Consider the following 25,947-nt stretch of genomic DNA (forward strand, 5'->3'; position numbering starts at 1 on the left):
TAATACGAATAGCTCTTTATGCCATAAATACATTTCATATCTTCTCAGTGGGTTGTTATGAATGTTGTTCGTGTGCTAAAGTACTAATTTAAAATTTTACCTACAATTGTAGTTTTGACCTTAAAAAACGTCAAATTTAGTATGACGGTTCTACTTTTACACCTGACTGGCAAAATTTTGAGCTTTGATTTTTATCCAAAGGCTGTTTACGTTGAGTGTAAGTTTAGGTTTTACGATGCGCCATTATTCAAGTTCAAAACTGACCGATGAACCTCAGAAAACTGGATCTAGGGAAAACTGAGGTCATTTACTCACTAGCTTAAAATTTCAGCGTGTAAACGCAGCTTATTAGATATGCAAAACACGAATTTTAAAGTCTGAAAGCCCGAAACTCCCGCGCTGCATATCAGTTAAGCCGCGTACACACGCATTGCATTCTTAAAGTAGTGAGTCTTTGACGTCATTTCTGCTCGATCCAGCTCTCTCGATGATTTTAAAGTTAGTAATTAAATCGAAAACTTCAATTGCAGTTTAATAAAATAAACAGGTGTCTTTTTGAAACCAATGCTTAAAACTTGGATCACTTAGAGTTTAGTTAACAGAGTTTTGAAATCCAAACAAAAAGAAGAATTTTGGTCATAACGAACTATTCAAACGGCCCCAACTTCGAGAAGAAAAGAAATGTTGAATCGATGTTGAATGAAAGTTCAAATCAGTTTGAATTTAAACATTCTTTACCATTTCAACAATGTTGAACGACCAGTTCAAACGAATCCTACATTTGGTTCAACAAAGTGTGAATGCCATACATGTTGAAGCAAATGTTGAAACGGTTTCCATAAAGCTCATTTGTAGAATCTATACACTTTATTTTGCCATGTCTAAAAGGCCTATATATACAGCCAATCAGAATGGTGTACAGCTGTTTCACGTGTGAAAGTATAACCAATCAACAATAGCGTAAAGGCATTTCCGAGCCAATCAGAATCGTGCATCGTTTACATTCAAATAGCTTTTTAGATTTGGCCCCTTTTTTAGAGGCGCCACTCTCTCCTCTCTTCGCCTTTTTCCCTCCTCCTCCTTGCGTTAAGAAAACTATTTCAATGAAATTTCTCATCTTACGTGTAATAAACAGCTCACGTCGTAGAAAGTGCTTTGTGCGGGGTTAAATTCACTCATTGTTTGTGTCAAAAGTTCTCACTCGCTCGCACGTTGTTGGTTCGGGTTTTCACACAAGCAACTCTTGAATACAACCCCGTATGCCGCGCTATGACATAAACTGTATAAATGGGTCCTAAGAGTCAATCGCATTGGGCCAATGAAGTAAGCTAGTGTGAGTTGAAACAGAACTCCCAAATTGAAAAAAAAAAGGTTAAATGAAGTATGAAAGATTGGTTTCGATCAATTTCAATTGTTTTTTATTCCATCGCTAGCTAACAGTACCCACAAGATGGTTTAGTGCCAAACATTTATTAGGCATTTAATACTATGCGCAAAGAAATTTAAGACTTCACAGCCCATCTTCCATCGCGCGGCGCCACACTCAGTTTAAAAAATATATATATTTAATTTTGACTGCAAGAATGCCGTTAACGAGAAGAAAGAAAGGTACTTCGTCCACACACAATGTCTTTGGCAAGTTGAGAGGCTTGAAGTAATTGAGCCAGAGTTTCAATCTAATACGATTAAGACTAATTTCGTTATGCCTTTAGGTTTTAAGGTATTTGATAACAATTACTGCTTCGTTACAACAAATAATGAAAGAGAAAACACAATGTAATTGAGTTAAAGCTAAACAAAAGAGATTTAGTGTATTTCAGAGGACGTCCACGGGCTATTCTTGTGATGTTAACCAGCTCAAAGGTCCTCGTCATCACTCCAGGCTTTAATACCCTCCCAGTCTCCATCCCCTGATATCCAGCCTGAGCCCGAGCCCGAGCCAGACTCAGACCCCGACGACCAGCCTGAACCGGAGCCAGAGTATCGAACTGCAAACGAACATAGCTGTCGATTAGGTAATGACCGATGAATAAACGAACAGTCGTTTTAGTCCCGTTAATAGGAAGCTTACGAAACGACGACGCCGACCGCAACGACGACGCTGCAAAACAATGGGTTTAATCAGCAAAAACAATGGCTCTGCACGCTCTGCACGTGCCTTTTACATTTGTGTACATTTCTTTGCCGTCATCTCCTAAATGACGACGTGAAATGACCAAATTCAAGGTTCTGTGGAGGACGTTAGCACATGACGATCAATTTTCAGTTCTCTCTCTACGCTTCCAACTCACTCATACCAGTTTAATTCCTCGATAGTTACTACACATTTAAACGCGAAACTACACGAAGTAGTTTCTTAGTGACATGAATAACGCGAACTTGTATTTTTAAATAAAGTCCTCGTAGCCGTCGTCGTCCTCGTTTCGTAAGCTCCCTAATAATACACACAACCCTCGTTCCCAGGACCTTTCCCTACACATTGGGGGAAAAGGGACTGGTAAGAGGCTGCAATTCACTCAAAAATTACTCAGTTTTGATGAGCTAAAAAAGAGTGCAGTTTTCGTGTAATACCGGTTCAAGTTCGTAACAAATGCTCGTTTCCAAGTTTCCACTTGAGTGACATTTGTAAAAGTTTGAATCTGAAAAGCGTCATAATCTGTTTCAACCAATCAGTTAAATGAACTTCATAGAAAATTACAGCGAGCGCTGTCAAATTTCCTTTGTTTTGACTTTTTGTCCTCATTTTTTATCTCTATTAGTAAATAAACCCAAATAAACTGTAGTCGAATTTGTGCTTTATAGATACAGGATATTAATCCGATTTAGATTAATGAACAGAAGTGCACAAACCTCTATCACAGAATTCTTCTACTCGACAGTATCTTCCATCTACCCTTTCAGTTTCGTTGCATGGTCTCCCTCCATATTGAGGCGCTGGTGAATCGCACTTCCGGTCACGTGTTTGCTTACCAAGTCCACAGGTCAAGCTGCATCTTGACCACTCGCCCCAAGGTCCCCAGCCTCCGTGAACTATGGTAAAAAATTCAATCGTTGTCATGGAGACATAATAAGCTGGAAAAATAACTAGCTTATAATTCGATTACACAGTTTATAAGTGTTATGACCCTTTGGGGAAAAAAAGCTCTTAACGTAGAGTAGGGAACAAACAAACTCAAGAAAACACATTAAGAGTAGAACCCAAGAACCGTGCTTGAAACACATTGGCAGAAGGACGAGATTTCACCACCGCGCCAATCTTACTCTCTTAGATGAATTTAAAGGCACTGCTACTTCGGTGGCCCTCGAAATTGGTTCAGAAAACGAAGGACACAGTAAAATAGGTGGTAGGAAATAATAGATCCCAACCCCAGGGACCGCAGAGAGGGAGGGGCTGGGGGGGGGGGGGGTGTACAGCCCCCATCACTATTTTCAACGGTGCCTCTCCCCTCCCCTCAGACGTCCGTGATCCATACCAAAACCGAGCCCCTTTACCTTCAAACGTACTCCGCGGGCCCTGAACCCTGCGTTCTATATCAATGCCGTGAAGTTCAGGTTTTAAACCTTTGCAAAAACCGTGGACGATTAGCCTTGCAGAGCGTTGGATCAGAGAAGATCGTGATCAGTCATAATTGATTTAAAAATATTTATGAAAGTCCAGAAGACTATTGCACGACTGATAAAACAACGCGAAAATGTATTTTTCCCGGTTCTTTTCGGTGCAAAAGTAAAACTTGCACCACTTGCCCCTATATAGAACTCGGCCGTAATGAATACACATTTCATTCTACGGGTAAAAGTCATAAAATCACATTACTTGTAAAACTTTCAATGTTGTTTACATGATTCAGTGTAAATTATGTAATCTTCAGTATATCGGGGAAACCAAACACAGTCCCACTAGTAGTTATTATCCAGACCGCAGGTTCAGAACACTTAGCAATAACCATTCACACAGTCCTATGTTACTCATTGCCATTGAAAAGCTCATCTAGTGTTTCAACGGCATTTTATTCTTTTGAAACTTTGGTTTGTTTATCCAGTATCACTTTACCTTATCATTTGAAATCTTCTAACATGTGTATATATAATTCTGTAAACTCGTTAGATCTCCAAATAAACCTGATGAAGGCTAGTATTAGCCAGCCGAAATGTCGTTAAAAAGTACATTCTCGCGTTGTTTTATCAGTCGTGCAATAGTCTCCTTGACTTTTATAAATATATATCAGTGCAATAAATTGAAGGTTGTTAAAGTGCATATGAAACAAATTTAAATTACCTATTATCTTGTTCAGAGCTTTCAAAATGATGAAGAACGGCCTTTGTTTCATTGCGATAGTACTCTTGGTTGTCGAATTATTCAAGATTTTGATTTATGCAAATTGTAGGACTTGTGACGTCACATAGTGGACACAAAATTATGTAAAATCACAAAATATGGAACATCTTTGCAAATACCACGTCTGCAGGGTTGATGTGCTGCCAGAACTACACATTGGGATAGTGATTATGATGTCACCATAGCAACATACTCGTTACCAGACCTCTACCTTCCCGAAATGAAAAATGCCTTCTTTGTTGCTCTGGGGCCGGTTCCGCCGATTCCTGAAAGGTGTAATAACCCTATTCCAGGGATAAATGTGCCTGGAATAAGGCACATTTATCCCTGGAATAGAGTTATTACACCTTTCAGGAACCCGGCCCTGGAGTCTAACAGACGTCCTTATGCTTGTGCTGTGTAATGTCCATATTCACTCACACCCACTGAATGAACATCAACAGCAAATAGCACTTATTGAGGAGGGAAAGTCTGGTGTTACCCTTTGGATGGAGAGGCCTGGAGCCCATTGTGTTGCCATGGAAACGTCACAGTGGGCCATATCATGGAACTTTGTGATGAGTATAACAACTGCAAAAAGTTTCATTTCCATACAGAGAGATATTCCATTTCTTATGATTTAACATCATTTTGAGTACACTATGTGACGTCACAGTCCTCTAATTTGCATATATCAAAATCTTGAATAACTCGGCAACCAAGATAGCTATCACAATAAAATAAACACCGTTCTTCATCATTTTGAAAGCTCTTTCGAACGAGCTAATAAAAACGTTGTGTGGACGTTGGGGAAGGCTAACAACAAACGCAGCAATCTCGCTTGAACAGAAATTGTTCTATCAGCGCCGGAACGAATAAGTCATTTTCGAGAGGGGACAAAATATCATTGGGTGTCTGCAGATAATGAGACGTTTCCCGTTTCCTTAGCGAAGAGCCTGCTCTTGTAGTAACAATGCAACAATTCTTTTTTGACTCACTAGGGCAATGTTCTGTTTCCACACAGGGTCTTCTTTCCTGTAGCTGTCCCTGACAAAAATTTCCGCCGTACTGTGGTTTAGGGTTGGTGCATGACCTAGCTCGGATTTGGAACCCATTGCCACACGTCTTCGAGCAACTTGACCAATTGCCCCAAACCGACCAGCCTCCGTCAACTGTTGAACAAACAAGCTATTTTCAGCAAGAGCCTTTTCCTTAACCCTTTCACTGCTGAGGGCCTCCCCATTGACGAGTAAAATCGTTTGGCGTTAGACAGAGTAAAATCTATAAGTGTCAATTTGCATTTTTTGGCGGTGAAAGGGTTAAATTACAGACATTTTGTTAATCAGCTGAGTGCATGTCCTAAGGAGACAACAATCTTTTAAATCGACTAGAGATCACCGTTCAGAAGCCAAAACTCGCAAGTGTCCAGCTCTGGGTGATAAAAAAATCATTGGCGAGGGATTTTAAGGACGGTGTCTACTATTATTTTTGTGCATACTTTCTGCCCATCTGCTCATTTTGCGCGCTTATGCGAGTGCTCTTGGTATCCATTGGGGGTAACTATGTATTTTCCAGAGGATTCCGTTGGGAAAAGAACGCAATGCATTGCTTTGTTATTTGCATTTAAAAGCTTTCAACAAATACTGTTGATAAGTTATTTTTGAAAAATCCGTGGTTACCCCCAATTTTCTTCTTAGATTTCAAAAAAACTTGTTAACTTATGCTCTTCCCGCATATTGTTAAAGTACGCAAAATGAATACCTTTGAATTAGTAGGCATCGTCCTTAAGCAATTAAATATCACTGAGGTGACGTTAATTTCCACGGCATTAATTTTTGGGAAAAAATCGTAACTGAAAATTGTATTCTGGTCTCTTTAAACTTTTGGATCTAAGGAACACGCCACACCCTACCCGAATAGATAGTTCACAAATTACTAAGTCAAAACAGGTAAAGTATTACAAGAGAGAGTGAAAAATATGAGCTTTATATTGCTTCTTGAAGCCATTAATTAATGAGAGATTTTTAAAAAAAATTATTTACGTCATTTACACCACGATATTTACACTACTGACAATAAGATACGTGGACTACCTACGATACAGTACCTACACTACTTAAGATACTTGTAGAAAAAACAATTAGCATTGAGCTAGGGGCTTACCAGGTCCGAGCAAACTAATTTAACGGAGAAAAAGCTTCCATTTCTTCTCAAAGGCGGTCGAACGATTACTGCGGAGAGCTATCTGTTTTTCAATTTGAGTAATTGTGTTCAGTTTACTATTGAAGGCGGATATACAAGGGGATGCTCCACCTAAACAAGATCAATAGCTGTATGAGTAAAGGGATTTTTGACAGCCCTGAGAGAACAAAATCATTCCCAAGGCCCCTTTGAAAGAGGAATTCTTTAACATCTTTCCAAAAACCTTTTTTATAGAATAGCTCAGGAAAAATTGAGCGATAGTCTGCTTCTCATTCACAAAAGCAACATTTATCTGATTGTAGAAGGTTGATTCTCTTCAGAAAATCATTTGTAGCAATCCTCAGATGTAAGAACTTACAATTAAAGGTTCTTAATTTGGTAGAAGACGTACATTTAATTAAAAGAAATTGTATATGCTACCTTCCAGTCTACATCACAGTCATTCTGAACACTGAAGTTCCCTAAGCCACTTTCCGATTTCCTTTGGTACCGATGGGTGGGGGAGTTCTTTTCTTGAGAAGTGTAGATAAAAATATTGAATTTGCATTTGGAGAGAAGTTCAGTTAAAGTTAATCCTTTCACAATATTCCTGTCCCTCATCGGAATACTACGCAGCTCCCTCATAAACGATTCTACAGCTGAAAGAACTCCACAAAATTTTAACCATTTTAATTCTTGAAATTTGGTCCTCAAATCGTTATACCTAAGGAGGGTATCATTTTCGTCTCGTAAGTGAAAAATTTTGCTAATACCGTGGCTCGACCAATGAGAATACGAGACGGTCATTTATTCGAATTAGGGAGTTGTACCAGATAATCTGATCACCGATGTTTGCATCCGTAATCGCAGCGACTTTAGAAAAATGTAACTCCGCCCAGGTTTCTAGGACCTCACGGACAAAGGGGTTAGTTATCCCTAGCATAGGGATGTCGTTTTTGTGAAGGTTACATGAGAAAATTGCGTCTCCTCCATGTTTTTTTTTAACTTTCATCGAAAAAAATTTCCAGTTGCCCCTGTTTGTTTGATCAAGGTATTTTTTGATCCAGGAGACCTTGGTTATAAGCATGCTTTTAATCTTGTCGCCTTTACCGTCCCAAAGAAAATCGGAAACAAGTTTATTGACGTTTTGTAATGCCTCCATGGAGGTGGGTAGGGGTGTAGACAAGTTGGGAAACCAGAAGACTTTTAATGAGAGTGATTTTACCAACTAAAGTAAGCCTTCTGAACTGCCATAATTCTATCACATTTTATACTTCGTAATCCTCTCATCGTGATTGGAACGGAGCATTACATTTCTGTCTGCTGCAAACCAAACGGCCAAGGTAAAAACGTTCCCCTTCACCAAGGTATTGGTCCTCTATCTTTTGCTGAACCTACCCAAACTGAGCACTTTTGTTTTCTCGAAGTTTGACTTTAGCTCAGAGATCATTTGAAATATATGTCGAAAACCTCTACTGCGCGTAGAAAAGAGCCGCCTGAGCCATCGAATATTAATGTCGTATCGTCGGCATATTGGCTAAGTTTGTGTTTGACTCATTTCTTTTCAAATTTGTAGGCGGGGTAGTTTCCCATAATTTTGAAGCCGTACACGCAAAAGTAAACCCTTGCTTTAATTTGGTCGATAAAAATTGATTTTAGACAATTGCCTTGTACTATAACTAGACAGACACCACAAAGCAATGTCTCGAAAAAGAAATCTATATATTGTACAACACATTGTGCTGTACGCTTCTTTGCCATCATCTGCATATGGATCTACATCTACATAATCCAGCATTTGGTAAACTCCCCTTTGACTTGTGGCTGTATTTGCTTACGTGTTCTCATACATCATACCCCTTTTACAAAAATATTATTTCCAAGCCGGCCATAAACTGCTAGTAGTACCTTTTTAAGTCAGTCGAGCTGCCCGCTTTAGTCGTCAAGCAAGAGGGCTGAAGAGCCGAGGGGAGAATGGGTAGACAGCAAAATGTGGGCCTTCATTTCGCTCTCTCCCCATGCTCCCCTCGGCTTGCTTGCGTGGTGACTAAAGCGGGCGGCTCGGCTGACTTACAAGGGACTGCTATTAATATAAGCTGGCCACATTTTGCTGGAGAATTAGACCACACCGGGAACTCCATGTCTTTCTCTTTTTCGAATTGTGTGTGGGAATCTTCGACGTCTCATGGAGTTTATGAACATTGAAGGGTTGTGAGACGGGGCCTACGGTTTATAGTCCTTATCTCAGAAGACTTGAACGTGTTACCATTTCCAAATAGCATCACAAAGGCAGCACATTCTCCCCAGTTACGTAAAGATCTTGAGTATTGAACCGGCCGGAGTTGAGCTCACAACCGTCCGCACGATAGTCTCGATGCTCATACAACTGAGCCAGCCAGTCAAATCAGTCGTTCCGATAAAATTCATTCACCGTATTGAAAAAATTAAAAAGGCATTTTGTTTGAAGATTTTACCGCAGGTGCACTGAATATGTGTACAGGACTACTTTCAATACTTTTAGATTGAACCCTTTCATTCACATGATCTAAATGTTAATTCTCTTAAATGGTACCATAGATTTCTTTGTTGGCTATTAATGAGAATTTAGTGTTAGATCAAGATAATACCCCATTGTGTGGTTGATAATTAAATCATTCTCAATACTTCTCTACCTGACAGTGTATTTAATCTGTGAGGTGAATTTACTTACTGATCAATCGTTGGAGACAAAGGGCCTTAACCGTCTTAACCCCCGGGTTACCTGCTTGCTTCTTGACTACTCAGTTCCCAGCCTACCAAATTGATTTGCCAGCCAACTAGAATGCCCTGTTATGAAGCACTTGAAAAGATTGCACAAACTTCTCGCAGGCAACATTAGTCGATCGTGTGATTTACGCATGTGAACTAGTTGTTAATTAATTAACTTGCACACAAAGAATCAACAATAACGTTTCACATGACACTCTAACATGACGTACTTGGACAGGGTTGCGTTTGGCAAGACCTCGTCATCACAGCCCTTCCTCGGCAAGGATTTCCCCCATGGGAGATACATGTCCTATTCCTCTCTTGAAAGGAAGGTCCGCATGTTGCGTTGCACTCGCTCCAGTCTCCCCATTCACTCCAGTAACTCGGTTCTGTTTAAGAGGAACCATACACACGACTGTATTAAGATTCCGTTATTACATTACAAGAAGGAAGTGGGCTATAATGCAGCAAGCCTCGAAATGGTCAAGACCGCTAAAATGACATTTGTCATTTCAGCCTTCCGACTACGAGAGTAGCCCACTTTGACAAATAACATGGCCTTTTGTTAAACGTAGTAAAAGTGACGGTTAAAATAGTAACCTGCAAACGTGATCGTCTTTTAGACATACGTTACTCTGGTTTGAATGTAGCTTAAAAAGTTACGATTCAAAGAACCAAAGTTTCGACACTCCTGTCTAGTGTCGTCCTCAGACACTAAATTCTCCTGTTTTATTCTTTTTTCTGTGATCTTTGTCAAATGTCGCTCGGGGAAAAATGAAGGTCAAAAAGTCTTACAGCAAGGCTGATACAACGGTTAAGGAATATATTCTATTTAAACAAGAGCTCCTGGTCATCAGTTTACAATAATTGCAAGAGCGCGCCTTGGCGCCTTGGCGCCAGGCCCCAGTTGTTCAAAAGGTGGATAACGCTATCCACCGGATAAATCACTATCCATTGAATTCGCGCAACTGGTTTCACTATGACTTATCCACTGGATAGTGATTTATCTGGCGGATAGCGCTATCCATCGTTCAAACAACTAGGGCCCTGGCGTGGAGCTTTAATCATCTCCTATAATCATCTCCTATCGAACAAGTGCAAAAGGAATAATTGTTTTATAAAAACCCCCTACAAATTGTGGACAAATCTTCCATACTTTATTTTGTAAAAACAAAAACAAAAACAAAAAAAACCTGATGCGTACAGTTACTGATATTTGTAGAGTTTTTTCACGTGACATCACGGCGGCCATGTTGGTCTCCCTAATGTATTATCATGCAAACGTTTTCTTTTCTTTCGGTGGCAAGACAAGGTTACTAATCACGTGATAATCGACGGAATGATGGATTTTTTTGAAGGTTTTGGAGCAGAAGCTGCTCTACAAAGTAACTGTGTTTTCACTGAATCAAGGTCGAATTGCAGGAGACAGGAACACATACCGTGCATTTTTACCTTTCGTTCCTGTCTCCTGTATATTGTCTATACCTTTCATTTGCCTCGAAATTTCTAACTTTCATAAGGTCGAATTGGTGTTTGGAAATATTGGTGGGGTAAAAAATGGGAAAAATAGAATATGTTTTGGTTACTGGTTGCGAGGTAGGGATTTTAGACCATGGGAAAATGTAACCGGAGGTGAAGCGTTTTCCATTTAACCTTCTTTTACGCTGTTACGTGTCTTTGCTGTTATCTAGATCGATCCGTCCATAGGAGATTGCAAAAAACTTTGGGGGAAACTCAGGTTTACCCAATCTGGCTTTGTTCAAAATCAATACCTGTTATTATTGTTCTACAAGGCTCACAGTTATCTCTTCCTCTTCTTCTTGAGCTCCATCCAGCTCCTCCATTAGAACAGCAACTCACTTTTGGCTGTCTTGGTCCAAGTTTTCTTTTGCATTCTCCAGTTCTTTTGCTGATTTTCGACCAACAAAACCCCTCTCCGGCAGCTCGTCTGGCCTCTACAAAGATATATAATACTGACGTACTTGAAAAAGTTGAAAAAGTTGAAAAAGGAAACGGTGTACCTTTTCAAACATTGGATATAGACATCGAAGACAATAATCAACGCTGGATATTTTATCTTCTCTCGTCGCCACACATTTCTAATTTAACGAAATGCGATTAATTCGTAACGAAAAAAATTCCAACAGAGCCGCAATCCGTAAGGGCAGGAAACTTATTTTAATTTCAAAGCCGGCAGGATATTTGATCCCAACGGTCTAAATATTCACGAAGAAACATTAGATTTCAGTTTATTATTTACAGTCAGGTCTCATTCTGTTATATAACCACGTATATAACCACGAAACAGTCATTTTCTGTTTTGACTTTAAAACCGTTCGTACCCATCCAGTTATAGGATTGTTCGCCTGTATTGTACAAGGTGAACAAGACGGAATAATCGCGAAATACTTGCGATAGCGCTAAGTTATATTTTGGACTGCCGTTTTCGTTGCCGTAGCCGTCTTCTTTGCTTAAACTCCCTTCTATGTCTTCTATCGATGAAGGGCTCGCGCTCTCCTCGGCGGAAAAGCCCTGGGAACGAAATTGCTATTTATGACGAGTACTCAAAAATGTCATGGTTGAAATTAATATGATTGAACACCAGCAAAAAAATAGCTTTTGTTATCTTTCAGGTAATTAACACGCGACGGCAAATAAAACTAGACTTGGAAGACTGCCATTTAACACAGACTGCATGGAAAAATACATTGCTCACCTACATTTTAGAGACAGCTGGATTTTTTAATTCTGAGAGCCGCACTAACTGGAGTCTCGTTTGATTCGTTTGGCTCGGCAGTGGATGGCAAAGAAGCCTAACGAGCCAGCTCTTCGGTAGAACCTCTAGATGTGGCCCAGAATTCTGTCGTTTAGCCTTTTACTGTACTTGTTTCATCGTTCATTCCTTTGTAAAGGCCGCGGCGTTTTTTTCCCAGATGTTGGCGGTTAGCCTAGAATCTATGTTACGCTGTCTGCATCCGTTACGGTAATAAAACTTTTCACGGGTCGAATAATTTCGTTATTTTTGCAAAATCATTTACGTTCACTGTAAGTTTGAAACGTTGTCATCACTTACCAGCTAAATGTAGGAAGCAGAATATGCAATGTGCACTGAACGCTATTGCAATCAAAACTATGTATTTTGACATGTTTCGTTTTGGGATCTTCCTCTACTGTATTTATTCAATATTTTGGCGTGCTGGACTTCAAGCCTTATCAAGGACGCCGAATTTCCCAAGCCAAGTGTTGGGTGATCCTCAAATTATCTGTAAGCAACACAACAGTAATATTAAAACATTATCTCAATTTTTAATAGTCATGCCAGTATATCTAAGTCCTGGCTCATCTTCCAGTTCCTTTATCAGTAGAAGTTACTTGGTATCCAACGCTTAAAACATTAAGGTCTTCTGTTACCTCAGGCGACTTGAGGCCGTCATGGCTACAATCAACAGACATTTAGTCTGTCTTCCCTTCATGATGAAGCGTTTGTCTTGACCTCAGCGTCCTCAAAATTTTAACTGAGACAAGAGCCAAATTTCTCTGAATCTGTACGTCGTTAAAGATCAACTGAAATTACTATTGAAGTTTTCATCTGGCACCATTTAAACGAAAGCTTATCAGTAGAACATCCTCATGCTGCCATTTATTCTCAATATTTTAAAGTTCATGGATTTTTTCCACACATGAGGCATGAAAATCTTAGTAATTGAACGCAGCATTAGTAAGTGGATCGCTTCTCGTCAGTTCTTTTGCGTGGAAACAAGCGTTTCGTTTCAACAAAAACAGCTGCTTTTCTTAAAACAAAAAAAAAATCACTTTTGGCTGGCAATGCTTATCTCAAATGCAGATGTTAAAAGGCATGTTTATAGGCACAACAATCGACTAGACGGACGATTTGAGAAACGGAGTGCTGTACGACTTATTTTTCTAACCCCTTGTAACCATAAGTGACCATTCTTTAATCCGGTTCACTGAATCAAATGTCTGAAACCTCAATCTCGCTTCCATAAATGACTTCATGACCATGTAACGAAGGACAATGCTTAAGATTTTCATTCTTGATAGTTGTCATGTTCGGCCCGGGAAATAATCACATTTAGGATCTTAATATGCTAAAGTATCGATAAAGTATCTTAGCGTAACTTGGCCTCCTTCTACCGGTAGGAGGCTGAATGATAGCTCGCATGCAGTGATGACACAAGCGAACACAAACGTTATTAAAATCTCACTCGTCAACGCTCTATGGCGATACACGCACACATCTCCGAACACAAATTATCAGTAGAAGCAAACAATTTGAACTCAGTTGCTTTACCAAGATCATCCTCTGCTTTGTTTTAGAATACTTATATTTGAAATCTTTGAGGTGTTGCAGATCTCAGCGCCCTCAGTTTCCCTTTGGTCTTCCACCATATCCCAATTTACGGCCTACCACATGAGTTTTCCCACAAAATAAACATTCAAATGCATTCAATACGGAAATGATCGAATTGGCGTTAGCCATGTGCGACCATGAATTCGAAGCGGCGAGAATGTTGACTGACGAAATTAAATATATATTGATAAGACACAAGACAAATCGATGACCATACAGACCTTCGTGAGAATGCCTCAGCTCTAAGTCTTGCTCATACCCTCACATTAAAATTCATTTATTCCGATCCCTTCGAGGAGAGATCCTTAATTGTTGATGACGTTTTTGTTTTTTGTTTGTGTAACGCCCACAGCTGAAGCGCACTGGGTCCAATCGCAAGGCTGGAAGGTCATGCAACAGGTCGGAAGGAACTTCATTCCTTTACTTCCTCTCGGTTTGTGCGTTGTTTTGATCTCCGCATTCAGCTGATGAAGGCTAAATTACAAATGAATAAAAAAGGAAAAACGATTCAGCTACGGAAGTTCCCCTCTTGCGTCGCGTCTCAGCCCGCGCTCTTTCCCCGAAGTAAAACTGGATAATCATCACTGATCATTACACAGACAATTATAGCCTGCGAGGAGGCTCTCTCTCTTCGGTGAGAGCAGGCTAAGACAATTAAACGAGTAAAACTCAATTTTAATCGAGGGAGGCGGGGGGAGGGGGAGCGGTGAAGTGAGAAACCAGATCGATCAAAAATTTGTTTTCAAATCGACCCTTTTCCGCGTGCAACAAAGGAAATAGGAGACGTGTACTCGCAGGCTAGAATCAAGTTTTATTTCGACTTTCCTTAGCATGTGTACATCCACCTCCATGCACGCAGGCTAACTTTCCTAGAATAGAAAGCGGAAAAGAAAATAACTTCCGAGGAATCAAGGGGCTTTAATTCTCTTCCTTAAATTTCAAGTAAAGGACGCAAGAACCATGAAAATTTAAACCATATATGCCTCATCGACGTCATCAGATACGATCATGCCCAGTTGTGCACCAATTAACTGCCTGGTATGTCAGACAAGGGAGCTTTATTACGTACCACTGGCAAACCGTTACGTCTCGATTACAATGTTTCTTTTGAGTCATTTACAGTCTGTTCGAGGTTCATTTTCCTATTTAAACTTAATCGCAGAAACTGCCAGGTCAGCTCTTAAAGTATCCACAAGACGTCATATTTAATGATAAACCATCAGACAAGACAACAGACAGGACGATACCGAGGAGACGTCTGACATCAAAACAGATAAGCTTAACTGCTGAAAAGAACTTTTCAAAGAACCCCTCGATGGCAGCAAAATTAAATCTGTCACAGAGCGATTTTCCAGAAAAAAATTTGATTACAACCAAATTATTTCCTTCGCGGTTTTTGGCAATCTGCCTTAGAAAACTAGCAAACTAGCTGACCTTTAAGCTGAACTGAGTACTCACGGGAATTTCACAACTGCACCTTTTCCCTCTGGGGCTTCCCAAGCCTTAATTCCAAGGAAATGGATGGGGAGATAAGTAAGGAAAAAACGATTAATTAGCAATGTTTAGAAGACATTTTCAGGGGAATCAATTACGCCAAAAAGTTGCTTGTTGTAAGTGTTGAGCTGTTCTTGTGCATTCCTGGAACTTGTCCAAGGAAAAGAACATACAGTTTTGCACACTTGACTGCTTAATTTCCTGCCACTTGTATGCATGCCATCTAAATCGTGCAGTTCTTACTTTGCGGCGCTTTCAGGCAGGCACATCCCTTTTCGAAATATGTTTGGCTTTGATATGACTTTGACAGGTTATTAATAGAAGTCGAACGTAGCTCAGTTTAGATTTATATTCATTTGAAGAGTAATTCAAAAGCTCCCAAGATTTCAAACTAAATGTCCACATCAGTTACCGCGCAATAAAAATATGCCTGCAAACTCACATGTCTTTGCATGTGAATGATTGACATTTTATCCGTGTAATTTATGAAAGGGATTATTTCCAGACATCCATCATCACCCATTGGTTTTGGTTTCAGTTTACTGGATATCACGTTTGAAACTGTCTGAAAGACAAGGAGCAAAACGGGAAGTCGATCAGTTTGCACCATGGCGTTATGGACAGCAGTTCTTATCCTTGCAGCGTCAGCATGTGCGTCGGCCAAAAGGTATGGTTATGTTGATAAACTGCTGCAAAAAAAATTGAAATATATAGCACGTACCGCAAAGTTCAAGAAGTAAAATAAACACTTAATAGTCAGTAAAAGGCCGATCGTCCTATATGTCTACAAGCTGTTACAAGTCGTCTCATTTCGATGAGGTGAGGACAGGGTTTGGGAGATAGAAGATGGCCTGGTCTACGTTTCAAGAAATTAGACTCTCGAGATGAAATAATCGGAGCACTGTTGCTTTATTAAGCGAATAATTGCTCAGTCGCCAGCCACAAACTAGGGCAATCAAAAGTAGTGACCTCTGGATTTCAACGGAACCCCTGAACTGTTCCAGCGTGATGACTAGGGAATTTAAGATCTACGACGGCGACGGTCGACGAAAACGTCACCTCAAAATATAACTTGGCTCTATCATAAGTCTTTCGCGGTTATTCAGTCTCGTTCGCTCCCTACAATGTGGGTGAAGTATCCTAATAATAAATTGGTACGAGCGGTTTCAAAGTTAAAATAGAGAATGAAGGATTCTCTGTTGCCTCCTGACTCTGATCCTGACGTTGTCGTCAAAACTTCAAATTTGGTGATTTCACGTCGTCGTTATGCAGAGGACCGCTAAGATACTTGCTAAAACCCGTGCTGCATGTGCAGCACGATTATTTATACTCTTTCAACCAATGATATTACTGTTTTGAGGCGATGTCGTAGTCGTAGCCGTCGCCGTTTCTTAAATTCCCTACTCCTGATGGACGAAAGTAACGGAGTAACTGACCAAAGAATAACTAAATGTTGGCCACTGAACTGGTCTTCGACGCCTTATAGCCTTATCTAACGGGGTCAAATGGAGGGGTTTTCTTCCCCTTTGACAATAAAAATAAACCCAAGTAACCGGAAAGGAATCTAAGCCATGGAAAACCGATGTTGTTTTTGAGTTACAAGAGCGGTAAAGTTTTGGAGAGTGTCTTGCCGTGATTGTCGTTTGCTTTAATAAAATAGTCCTTTGAGTCACAATTGAGGCGAATATGACGATTTCAACACAGTGACGTCATTTTAATTTAATTAAATTTATAGTGATTATTTAGTAAGGTAACGAGAGTTTTGAACAGAATTGTTTTATTGTCATATTATTGAATGACAAAAAGTGCCTATTGTTGTTTCTCCTTTCCTCCTGAACCAGTCATGCAGAATGCTGTCACGGGAGGCAGTGGGGTGATAAACCCGTGAATGGCCCGATTTATGCCAGATGAAGTTAATAACAGAGAGTTAAAAATCCTACCGAATATCAAGCTTTAAAACTTGTTCTCCTTTACATGTTAATATTGAGGACGCATTATTCTTTAAGACGCTGCCAAACACATGCGCGCTGAGATGGAGGTTTTTCCGCTACTTCGAACGATTTTCGCTCTTATAATTAGTTGTCTCAACATATCTCCACTATTGTCTAATATTTGACTACATCCAAATTATAAGCAATTTGATCTTAACAAAAGTGTATAAGAGCCACTTTACACCATGATCGTGACAGAAATTTGTTTCAATTTATACCTGTCTCGTGGTATAAATGTGACTAGAATTTCAGATGTGCTTTGACCTTTCAGCTAGTTGTATGATTTACTTAAAGGAAAGGATATCTGGCTCTGATTGGCTGCTGGGACATAAAAATGCAAAGGATACCAATGAATTGAACAAACAAGCTGAGAGAGTCGCTTTCATTCAATTAAGAGCAACAGTTCAGCGGGGATTGGTTTCCTCCCTTGTCACCAACTATTTGCCTGAGATAGCTCCGGTCGATGTGTTTCCGTGCCTGCGCGAGTGTTTTAATAAAAAGAAAGAATATACTGTGACTGTTAAATTGGTCTGGAAAGCGACAGTCTCGAAAAACGTTATGGACAACAAATAAAAATACCTTCGCTTGCCAGTCATGCCATGCAATAAATGAAAGATCATTATTAAAGCACCTTTAATTAGCGCATTTAATTAAGGCTTGTTTTTTACTAAAAACGCAAGCTTACGCACGGCGACAAAGGCAAATCTTATCATGGGACAGACGCACTAACTAATTTTTTTTAGGATAGCTCCTGTTTAGCCACACGCTGTATGAAAAACACGGGTGTGGACATAAACCTCTAGTAATTTACTCAGCCGTTCACAACAACACAGTCTGCGGCTTAGTTTGCAATAAAAACTTGATATCCTGAAAGACAGAAACTCTGAGAACTCTCATAATACACGATAACTATTTAAAACCGGTTCTAGACGGAGGGTCCCCAATAGAGTTCTTCAATCCCTTATCCCGACCAAAATTATCCCTTCATCCCGAAATCCCGAACGTTTTTATCGGTTAGTCCCGATACCGGTCATGACGTCTCAGCATGGTGGCCAATCCCCGTCGTCAGTTACAACTACAGTCGATTTGGAATACACCTTGTTAATCTTTTCCACCAACCTTCATGATCCAATTGTCTTTCACTGTAGCATTCGCAATCACAGTTTTGAAACCGAAATGATGCGGTTCATTGAACAAGCAAACAAACACCGCCCCACAATTATTTCGCGGCTGAAATTTCAGATATATACAGAAACGACATTTCTGGAAACAAACATTTACAAAGGTTCAATAGCAACCCAGTCCTTGATGTGCGCACGCACTTCAAACCTACTTAAACACTTCAAAACACGCACTTCTCCTCGTGCCATTCACCAGGAGTCAAAAAAGACTTCATCAAAGGCGCGGCACAGAGACTTCTCAGAAAAAAACTGCTCTTAAAAATATTTCACGAGCTCATCCAAAATATTAAATTATGCCAACGTGAAGAGGTTATCCCGAGAATCTTGCTCAAAGGACACACTCAATAATGCAACTTAAAAACAGGAAACTGACGGGAGAGCAAACGAACCTTGCCTTTCGTTACACAATACCACCTAGCAGTGACGAATTTAAAACAAATTCTCATGAAAGACTGGCATTGCGAAAGTTGAGTTTATTTTTGGCTGTCAGAAATCCCGGATCTCGGGGTTTCAAATTGACGATTTCTCGGATCCCGCTTCGTAATAACGCTTAATCCCGCGTCCCGTCCATAAATGCAATCCCGAATCCCGATCCCATTTTTCTTTAGAATCCCGAATCCCGGGCTCTAAAAAGGCCAAATCTCGAATCCCGAAAACCCTATTGGGACCCTCTAGACAGTTTCTTGAGGAAAAGCTCTATTTCGCTGTAAAACACCCCAAAAAACAACCTGGTAAGAAAATATTTACATTTATTGTACGACTAGTTCCGTGAGCGGCCAAGATGAACCGAATCCCGCGCTGTGATTGGGCGGGGAAGATGGACACTATCTTGCCCTCTCGAGATTTCTCGCTTGGTCCCGCAAGATCAAATGTCATTTTTTGGTGTTTTACTCCGTACAATAAATACTTTATTGACCAAGCTTGTTGAGTCAAGATGGCTGGATATTGGCCTCGTTCTTTTTGTGCGCGTTTATGGACCTCGATGAAACACGCAAAAACGAACTTGGCCAATATCCAGCTATCTTAACCGAACAAGCTTGGTCAATAACCCATATATAGAAAACTAGTTGGATAGAACAATTTACAAGTGTTATATTAAAACATGACCTACTTATTAATTATTGTGAGACTAAACCAAAAAAACGCGACCAAAAAAGTACAATAAACTAAAGAAAAAACACCTACAAAATTAACGAGGCGGAAAATTAACATGTTAATTAAAAGGCGTTCGTACGCTTCCCACCCAAGGGCCATTCCTCTTCCCACCCCATCGGAAGCGAGAGAGAGCAATGCCATGGGAAGGAAGTTGAGCCTATGGGTCTTTTCAGTAGCGGGGTCACATTTTAATATTACCTGCTGTCGAAACGGAATAAGTTCAAAGATGGTTTATTGATGGCTTCTTTTCCAGTTATAGAGGGTAAAATTACTAATAAATGCTGATCGGCTGAGACAAAGAGCATTTTTCATTTATTTTGGTAATTTGCCATGATGTAAAGTACGAATTCATCTGCGTATGTATATTGCATATGATTATGCTTACGGCTCAAGCCTCGTCTCGAGGGCGAGGCAAAATCGGAGAGATCAGAAAAAAATTCTTAATTCTTTACCATACTAAATTGCTAATACCCAATTCTTGTTTGGCGAACTGCCAGTCCAACAGCTTTGAATTGAAATTGCATGTGATTTATAAGTTTTCTTCATGTTTGTCTCTATATTTTTTCTCTGTTCATTCGCGACTTCTTAACCTGAATGTACATCTTTCTCTTTCTTTTCTTGTTGTAAACCATTGTCCAGTTGCTCTACCCCACTGCTTTTTCGTTCGCCGCAAAGTGAGTGGGAGAGAACCTATACACGGCGAATCTTAACCGCCCTTGTGGTCGCTTGTGGTTTAATTTTTATTCCTTTTTTTCAAATTCTTCAGATTTTCCATAATGGCACCAAATGTTTTTCACCTTGGAGTTGCCGTGCAAGTCTCCGTTTCGGTATTTGATGCTAACCAGCCTGTGACTGTCAAGATATATTTACAGGACTACCCACAGCGACAAAAGACTTTCTCTCAAGTGCAAGGGCTCGTTGAACAAGGTAACACGGTCCTAGCAGAGTTGTTAATTCCTGTTAGAAAAGAACTTGTACTAAATGCTATAGTTCAAGTAAACTGTCTTGTCATGCCAGTGTATTCTTAAAATTCTTGAAAAGCAAAAAAATAAACTATTTTGTTAAGAAAAGTAATACAATACTGACTGGTCTTGGTTTTCGCCAGAGATAAGATTATTTTTCTTGTCAAATTTTCAATTTCAAATTGAAAGGAAAGCTGTTGTTTGAATTAAAACGAGGTTTATTAGGATTGCTTCATATGTATTGCATTATTGCCGATGCGTTTAACGATAGGTATTAAAGTCTCGCACAACATTGTTTTGACAAACCAAGGACAAACGACTGGAGGCATTTTCCTGCCATTAGCGTCGGCTGCATGTCTTTTGCTTGGCGTTACGTTGTGATCAGTGGATCATTTGATCGTCTTCGTCTGCCGTGATTGGCCCAGTTTACTCAGTGGTTTTTCTAACAGTCTTAAAACGTTACATTGCTTAAAACTGATTTGATCAATTTGCAACATTGCAATAACCCATTTCGTTCTTTCTTTGTGTTCATTTCTTAGGAAGAAACACATTTCTTTCAGTTAAGGTAAAAATGTTTTATGATTTGTTATACCTACAGCAAGTTGATAGGCCAGTTTCGTATTCTAACGGTTCGACTGGATCTAGCATGAAATGGAGGCTAATGCGGGCAACTTGATTTGCATTTGAAAAGATTTGCCCGCATTAGCCTCCAGTTCATGCTAGATCCAGTCCAGCCGTGAGAACTCGAAAGTGGTCTATTCAGGTGATGCAATGTAATGCATGTAGGCTTTGACACATTATTCTATTAATGCTAGCATAATGTACCAAAGCCTAAATGCATGCGCGTTTTTGGAGTTTCGTCAACGAAACGAAAACAAGCACAATCCCTAATTTCCAAATGCATTATTCGTGACAAAAAGAATTATCCAAAAGAAGCAGCACCGAGATTTGGCCGGTATGAGTAACATGATTCCGGAAAATTAGAGGAAAGAATACAGTAAACACCCACCCTGGTAGGCTATAAGATTCATTTTAGACCCCCCTTACATAAAAACCAGCTTAGTCTAAAAAATAAAACAGGTTCTTATTTTAGAAAATGACCTTGAAATTTCAAGCGTCTGGAACAAATTTTAAACTGCACAGATCTTGTTTGAAACTTTTTTTTTCATGGCTATGACTTAAATATAAAGGTATCAACATCTTCATCAGAGGAAATCAATATTACCATATGTATCACAGAGTAGATAATTTTTGTGGAAATAAGAACCAATTTAAGTACCTAGATAGCTTAAAACTACTGTAAATACCATTCTTATAAGAACCTATTTAGCCTAACTTGGAAAAATATAGGTTCTTATATGTGGGTGTTTACTGTATGAAGACATACACGGCAATGTTTTGAGAAATATAACTTTCAGCAGCGGTCAAAACGTTACGAGCCAACTTCTGCTTGTGATTTATCGCGAAATACTTTTTCACCGTCTTGTCGCAAAAGAATCTCAGAGGGAATTTCTGTAAAGACTCAAGAAAGCTATGCCCTTCTCAACCGCTTCTATTCTGAGTAAATGCGAGACTTAGGGGTGAAAATTTGTCGATTTCTTCTTGTTGCTCGAGCTTTGCAACATTGTCAGCCTCTATTCTGCAACGAAATACCACGTAAGATGACTAAAGCCGAGACGTTTTCTTTGCGGCACTGCCTCCTAAAAGATTAAATTCCACGATTTCATTTTTTTTTTGTCTGAAATATGTATAGGTAAACCCGGAAGACTTACCTGATCCCAGCTCAGTGGATAAGCAGTTCGTATACCTCATTGCCAAGTCAGATGATGGGCACTTTCGGTTTCACAAGGAGGCAAAGATTTTGTTGAGTTACAAAAGTGGAATGGTTTTCATACAAACTGACAAACCTGTTTACACTCCCAAGCAGAGTGGTAAGAAAACCGGTTTCTAAATCCGGTAGTCTTCATCCCAGTTATAGCGAAGATATTATCAATTTTTCGTCTTCTTCTTTTCCTTCTTGCTCTTCTTTTCCTTCTTCATCTTCTTCTTCTTCTTCTTCTTCTTCTTCTTCTTCTTCTTCTTCTTCTTCTTCTTCTTCTTCTTCTTCTTCTTCCTCTTCTTCTTCTTCTTCTTCTTCTTCTTCTTCTTCTTCTTCCTCTTCTTCTTCTTCTTCTTCTTCTTCTTCTTCTTCTTCTTCTTCTTCTTCTTCTTCTTCTTCTTCTTCTTCTTCTTCTTCTTCTTCTTCTTCTTTTTCTTCTTCTTCTTCTTCAAAGACCATATCATGGCTGAGAACTCAGAAAACAACGAAGGAGTTGTACTTGTTCGGGCATTCTTAGTTCCGTTTCTTTCAAGAGGAGCTTCTAATGTAAATAATATAAATAACGCCTGCAGTAGCTCCATTGTCGGTGGCGAAGTGTATGTAAGTTTTGTGGCCTCAAGCAAAACGCACTCAGTTCAGAATGTCAGTTAAGCAATTGTACAATTGATTTCAACACTTACAAATAAGCCGAGCTCCAAATGGATAATAATAGTAAAATATTAAAATATAGTTTATGTTCTTGGGCATAAATATGTTTGGTGCCCTTCTCAGAGCTCATTTTAACCCTTACCTCAGGGGCGGATCTAGTGGGAGGGTGCAGGAGGTGCGCACCTTGTCCCCTCCCAGATTATCTGCGGCTTTCTAATACAACGGTATTCTTCCAAAAAAACGTCTCCAGTCAGCTACGCCATTCCTTAGTGGTGAACCCCTCCCTCCTAAGAACATTCCTGGATCCGCCCCTGTGCCTAGCGGCTCGGGCTAAAATGAGTCGCTCCCAAAACATATTTATGCCCGCGAACATTATGATGAAGTTTATTGTTTTATGATTCTGCCCCAACGAGTTATTTTTTCGAGTAGTTAGCACATTCGAATCAAAGAGAATGTTTGTAACAAGATATTTTCCCGTAAAGTAAATATGCATGGAAGAGAAATTTGCTAAAATGAAACGGCGATCTCAATAGAAGTTCTGCTGCACCGAATCTTACGTTTTTTTTCTATGCTCGCAGTCAAGTGAGCTATGCATTTATCCTGTATGCCTCTATCGCATTTTTATATCAACAGAATATATATATTTATTAAATTTTCAACCTCGGTTAATGCAGTTCTCGTGCTCTGATTGGTTCACTCAGTCTCGGTTATCATCTCAGATACCTTAGTTTGACCTTACATGGCAATTGATTGCGCTAAGCGTTGCAAGCTAAAATTGTTTTCGCCGGAAAGCGAAATTTCTCTCTGATTAAAGCAAAAAAAATGCCTTTTTGTGGAAACTTTAGATCAATTCCGACTTTTAAAAGTACGAGAAAGGCAAGAAATGTTTTTGTGATGAGACCACAAGGTATTACACAACATCGCATCTTCATCAAGTTTTTTCGATTTCGCTCGGATTTCTCGTTTTTTTCGCTCCTATTTCGTACTTCCAAACTTTTGGAGTTTAAGGAATTTAATAAAACAATTACTCCATTCGCGCTTGTTGGATATGAGACTGGTTATTGCCAACTCGACCCTACGCCCCTCCTTGGCTATTTACCATCTCATATCCAACGCGCGTTCATGGAACAATTGTTAATTATTTTGCAGTGAAGATCCGAGTTTTCCCTCTTGAGTTTGATATGAAGCCTTCTCGTAGAAAGGTAAGATTCTTCAGTACAATGGGCCTTATTCGCGCGCCGGCTACATTGGCCATAGACAATAGATTTCGTACCATAAGCCTCGAGTTGAAATGTTTGGGAACGAGTTTCGGTTGCGCTAAAACAAACGTTTTCAATCCCTCAGGAGTCAACATGGCCGTCGTCTTATTAAGGTCTATTTTAGCAATCTCTCTCATAAGTCATACGTCCACTGCTGTCAGTATGGGTTTCGGGATTTATCTTGAAACTTGACGCACAATGAGCCTGATTATTATTACACTTATTTGTGTTCCATGATAAATACAAAACAGGAAGAGAAGACTTGGGCAGTGCGGTTTTGTAGTTTCTGCAATTCAGTAGAAGCATAGTTCTAGTAACTACTTAGTTAGTAGAAATTCACCACTTAGTTAGCAATTTCAAAGTGGTTTTAGTCCTAAATATTGTAGATCAGCGCGGCTTTGCTTAGAAAACGCTATTTCATGTTGAACTAAAGCTCTAATTCTGCCTGTTTTCATTCAATTTACAGCGATAAGTTCTCATATTAAGATGGGATATTGCGTCGTGTAATTGTAAGGAAACGTCCAATGTCAGTTTGACGGATGGCCATTAGTGTTGACCATTAGTTTGCGCCATTTTTGAATGCGTGTTGCCTTGAATCCCGTGACAGTCTCCGATTTACACTTACATACTTCTTCTCTTTTTTTCCGTCCAATTAGATAAATCTGATCGTTCTGGTAAGTCTTTAAATTTCTTATTTTCACTTTTATGTTCACTTTTACTAACATTTCCATTTTTAATGGGGCAGTGTCACGCTATTTCAGTCAACTTAAAAACACTAAAATATGTCTTTGCGTCAGTCAGACCAAAAAATAATGGTGTAGTTTTGTTGCCAATAACAATTGAAGCACACTGAAGCTATTTAACAATTATCCTGCGAAATCGCGCGGAATATCGCCTGATACTTAGCCGACGAGGCCGTAGGCCGAGTTGGCTAAACTCAGCAGGAGATATTCCGCAAGATTGAGCAGGATAATTGTTTTATTATTCAACACATTGAGGACAAAGCACAAATTTCTACGTCTATTGGAAAAAAAAGCCGGAAAAACTACCATTTTTCTCCGCGACACACAAAATTACGTATATCGTAGGATATTCGTTGAGTACGCACGACTAATATTGACCGCGCTATGACCGTAATTGGACATTGTTACAATGTATTGACTAATAATCTTTGCAATTTGCATCTATGGATGGAGAGGATGGAAATGGATTGAAAAGCAGTTTTTTCAAGTTTGGAGGTGGTGTCCGCAGAAAGTCGCCAAAAATTAAATACGAATAGCCATTTGTGCAATAAATATATTTCATATCTTGTCAGTGGGTTGTCAGGAATGTGACGTGTGAGCTAAAGTACTAATGTAGATTTTTACCCAGTTTTGACCTGAAAACAGCAAATTTAGCATGACAGTGCCCCTCTAAGTACGACTTTTGAAGGCTTGTCACACAAACCCAAAACAAACGACAGCCCGGTTTACACTACAGAAATTTTTTGGCACGACTCGGGAGAAATTGGCTCGGGTCCCAAAAAAGAAGGGTCGGCTCGGATAAAATTTGCAGTGTATACAACCTGTCAGTACCAAATTTCATCCGTGCCGAACCAAAATTCTTACCCGTGCTGGGACCTTCGGCGAGGTAGTCCGAGCACAGGTAAAAATGGTACGGGTGCTAAAAAAATAGGCACGGTTCGGATAGAACAAGTAGTTTAAACACTTTAAAGGGCCAAATTTGAGCCTTAATTCATATAGGCTAGCGGTTTTTTTGCGTATATTTCAAGATGGCTGCTCATTCTCCACCAAAATCACGCGGACGTTCTTGATTATAATTG

The 25,947-nt window shown here is 39.7% G+C and overlaps 2 protein-coding genes across 2 annotated transcripts in view; one reads left to right on the forward strand and one right to left on the reverse strand.

The window, feature by feature from the left end:
• Nucleotides 1-845: 845 nt before the first annotated feature.
• On the reverse strand, nucleotides 846-13,957 carry LOC137993516 (thrombospondin-1-like). The gene is made up of 7 exons (XM_068839427.1): nucleotides 13,838-13,957; nucleotides 12,318-12,507; nucleotides 11,017-11,199; nucleotides 9,475-9,633; nucleotides 5,314-5,487; nucleotides 2,851-3,030; nucleotides 846-1,988 (listed from the first exon to the last, which is right to left on the reverse strand). The coding sequence occupies exons 2-7, from the start codon at nucleotides 12,388-12,390 to the stop codon at nucleotides 1,858-1,860; spliced, it is 900 nt and encodes a 299-aa protein (XP_068695528.1). The 5' UTR covers nucleotides 12,391-12,507; nucleotides 13,838-13,957; the 3' UTR covers nucleotides 846-1,857.
• A 1,695-nt stretch (nucleotides 13,958-15,652) lies between these two features.
• The window catches only part of LOC137993515 (complement C3-like), a 71,895-nt gene continuing 61,600 nt past the window's right edge, over nucleotides 15,653-25,947 (forward strand). The window contains exons 1-6 of the mRNA XM_068839426.1: nucleotides 15,653-15,777; nucleotides 20,204-20,364; nucleotides 20,939-20,964; nucleotides 22,153-22,330; nucleotides 24,016-24,068; nucleotides 24,782-24,799. Coding sequence (XP_068695527.1) covers nucleotides 15,719-15,777; nucleotides 20,204-20,364; nucleotides 20,939-20,964; nucleotides 22,153-22,330; nucleotides 24,016-24,068; nucleotides 24,782-24,799 — 495 coding nt within the window. The 5' untranslated portion in view covers nucleotides 15,653-15,718. The remainder of the gene's footprint in view (nucleotides 15,778-20,203; nucleotides 20,365-20,938; nucleotides 20,965-22,152; nucleotides 22,331-24,015; nucleotides 24,069-24,781; nucleotides 24,800-25,947) is intronic.

The sequence above is a fragment of the Montipora foliosa genome, chromosome 2 (assembly GCF_036669935.1).
Source record: "Montipora foliosa isolate CH-2021 chromosome 2, ASM3666993v2, whole genome shotgun sequence".
Taxonomy (NCBI): domain Eukaryota; kingdom Metazoa; phylum Cnidaria; class Anthozoa; order Scleractinia; family Acroporidae; genus Montipora; species Montipora foliosa.

Coding starts and splice junctions, on each gene's coding strand:
- LOC137993516 (XM_068839427.1), bottom strand. CDS start 12,390: ATGTCAAAATACATAGTTTTGATTGCAATAGCGTTCAGTGCACATTGC. Junction 11,200..12,317: donor CTGCTTCCTACATTTAGCTG/GTAAGTGATGAC, acceptor ATATCTTTGTAG/AGGCCAGACGAGCTGCCGGA. Junction 5,488..9,474: donor CCAAACGCAACCCTGTCCAA/GTACGTCATGTT, acceptor TTTGTTCAACAG/TTGACGGAGGCTGGTCGGTT.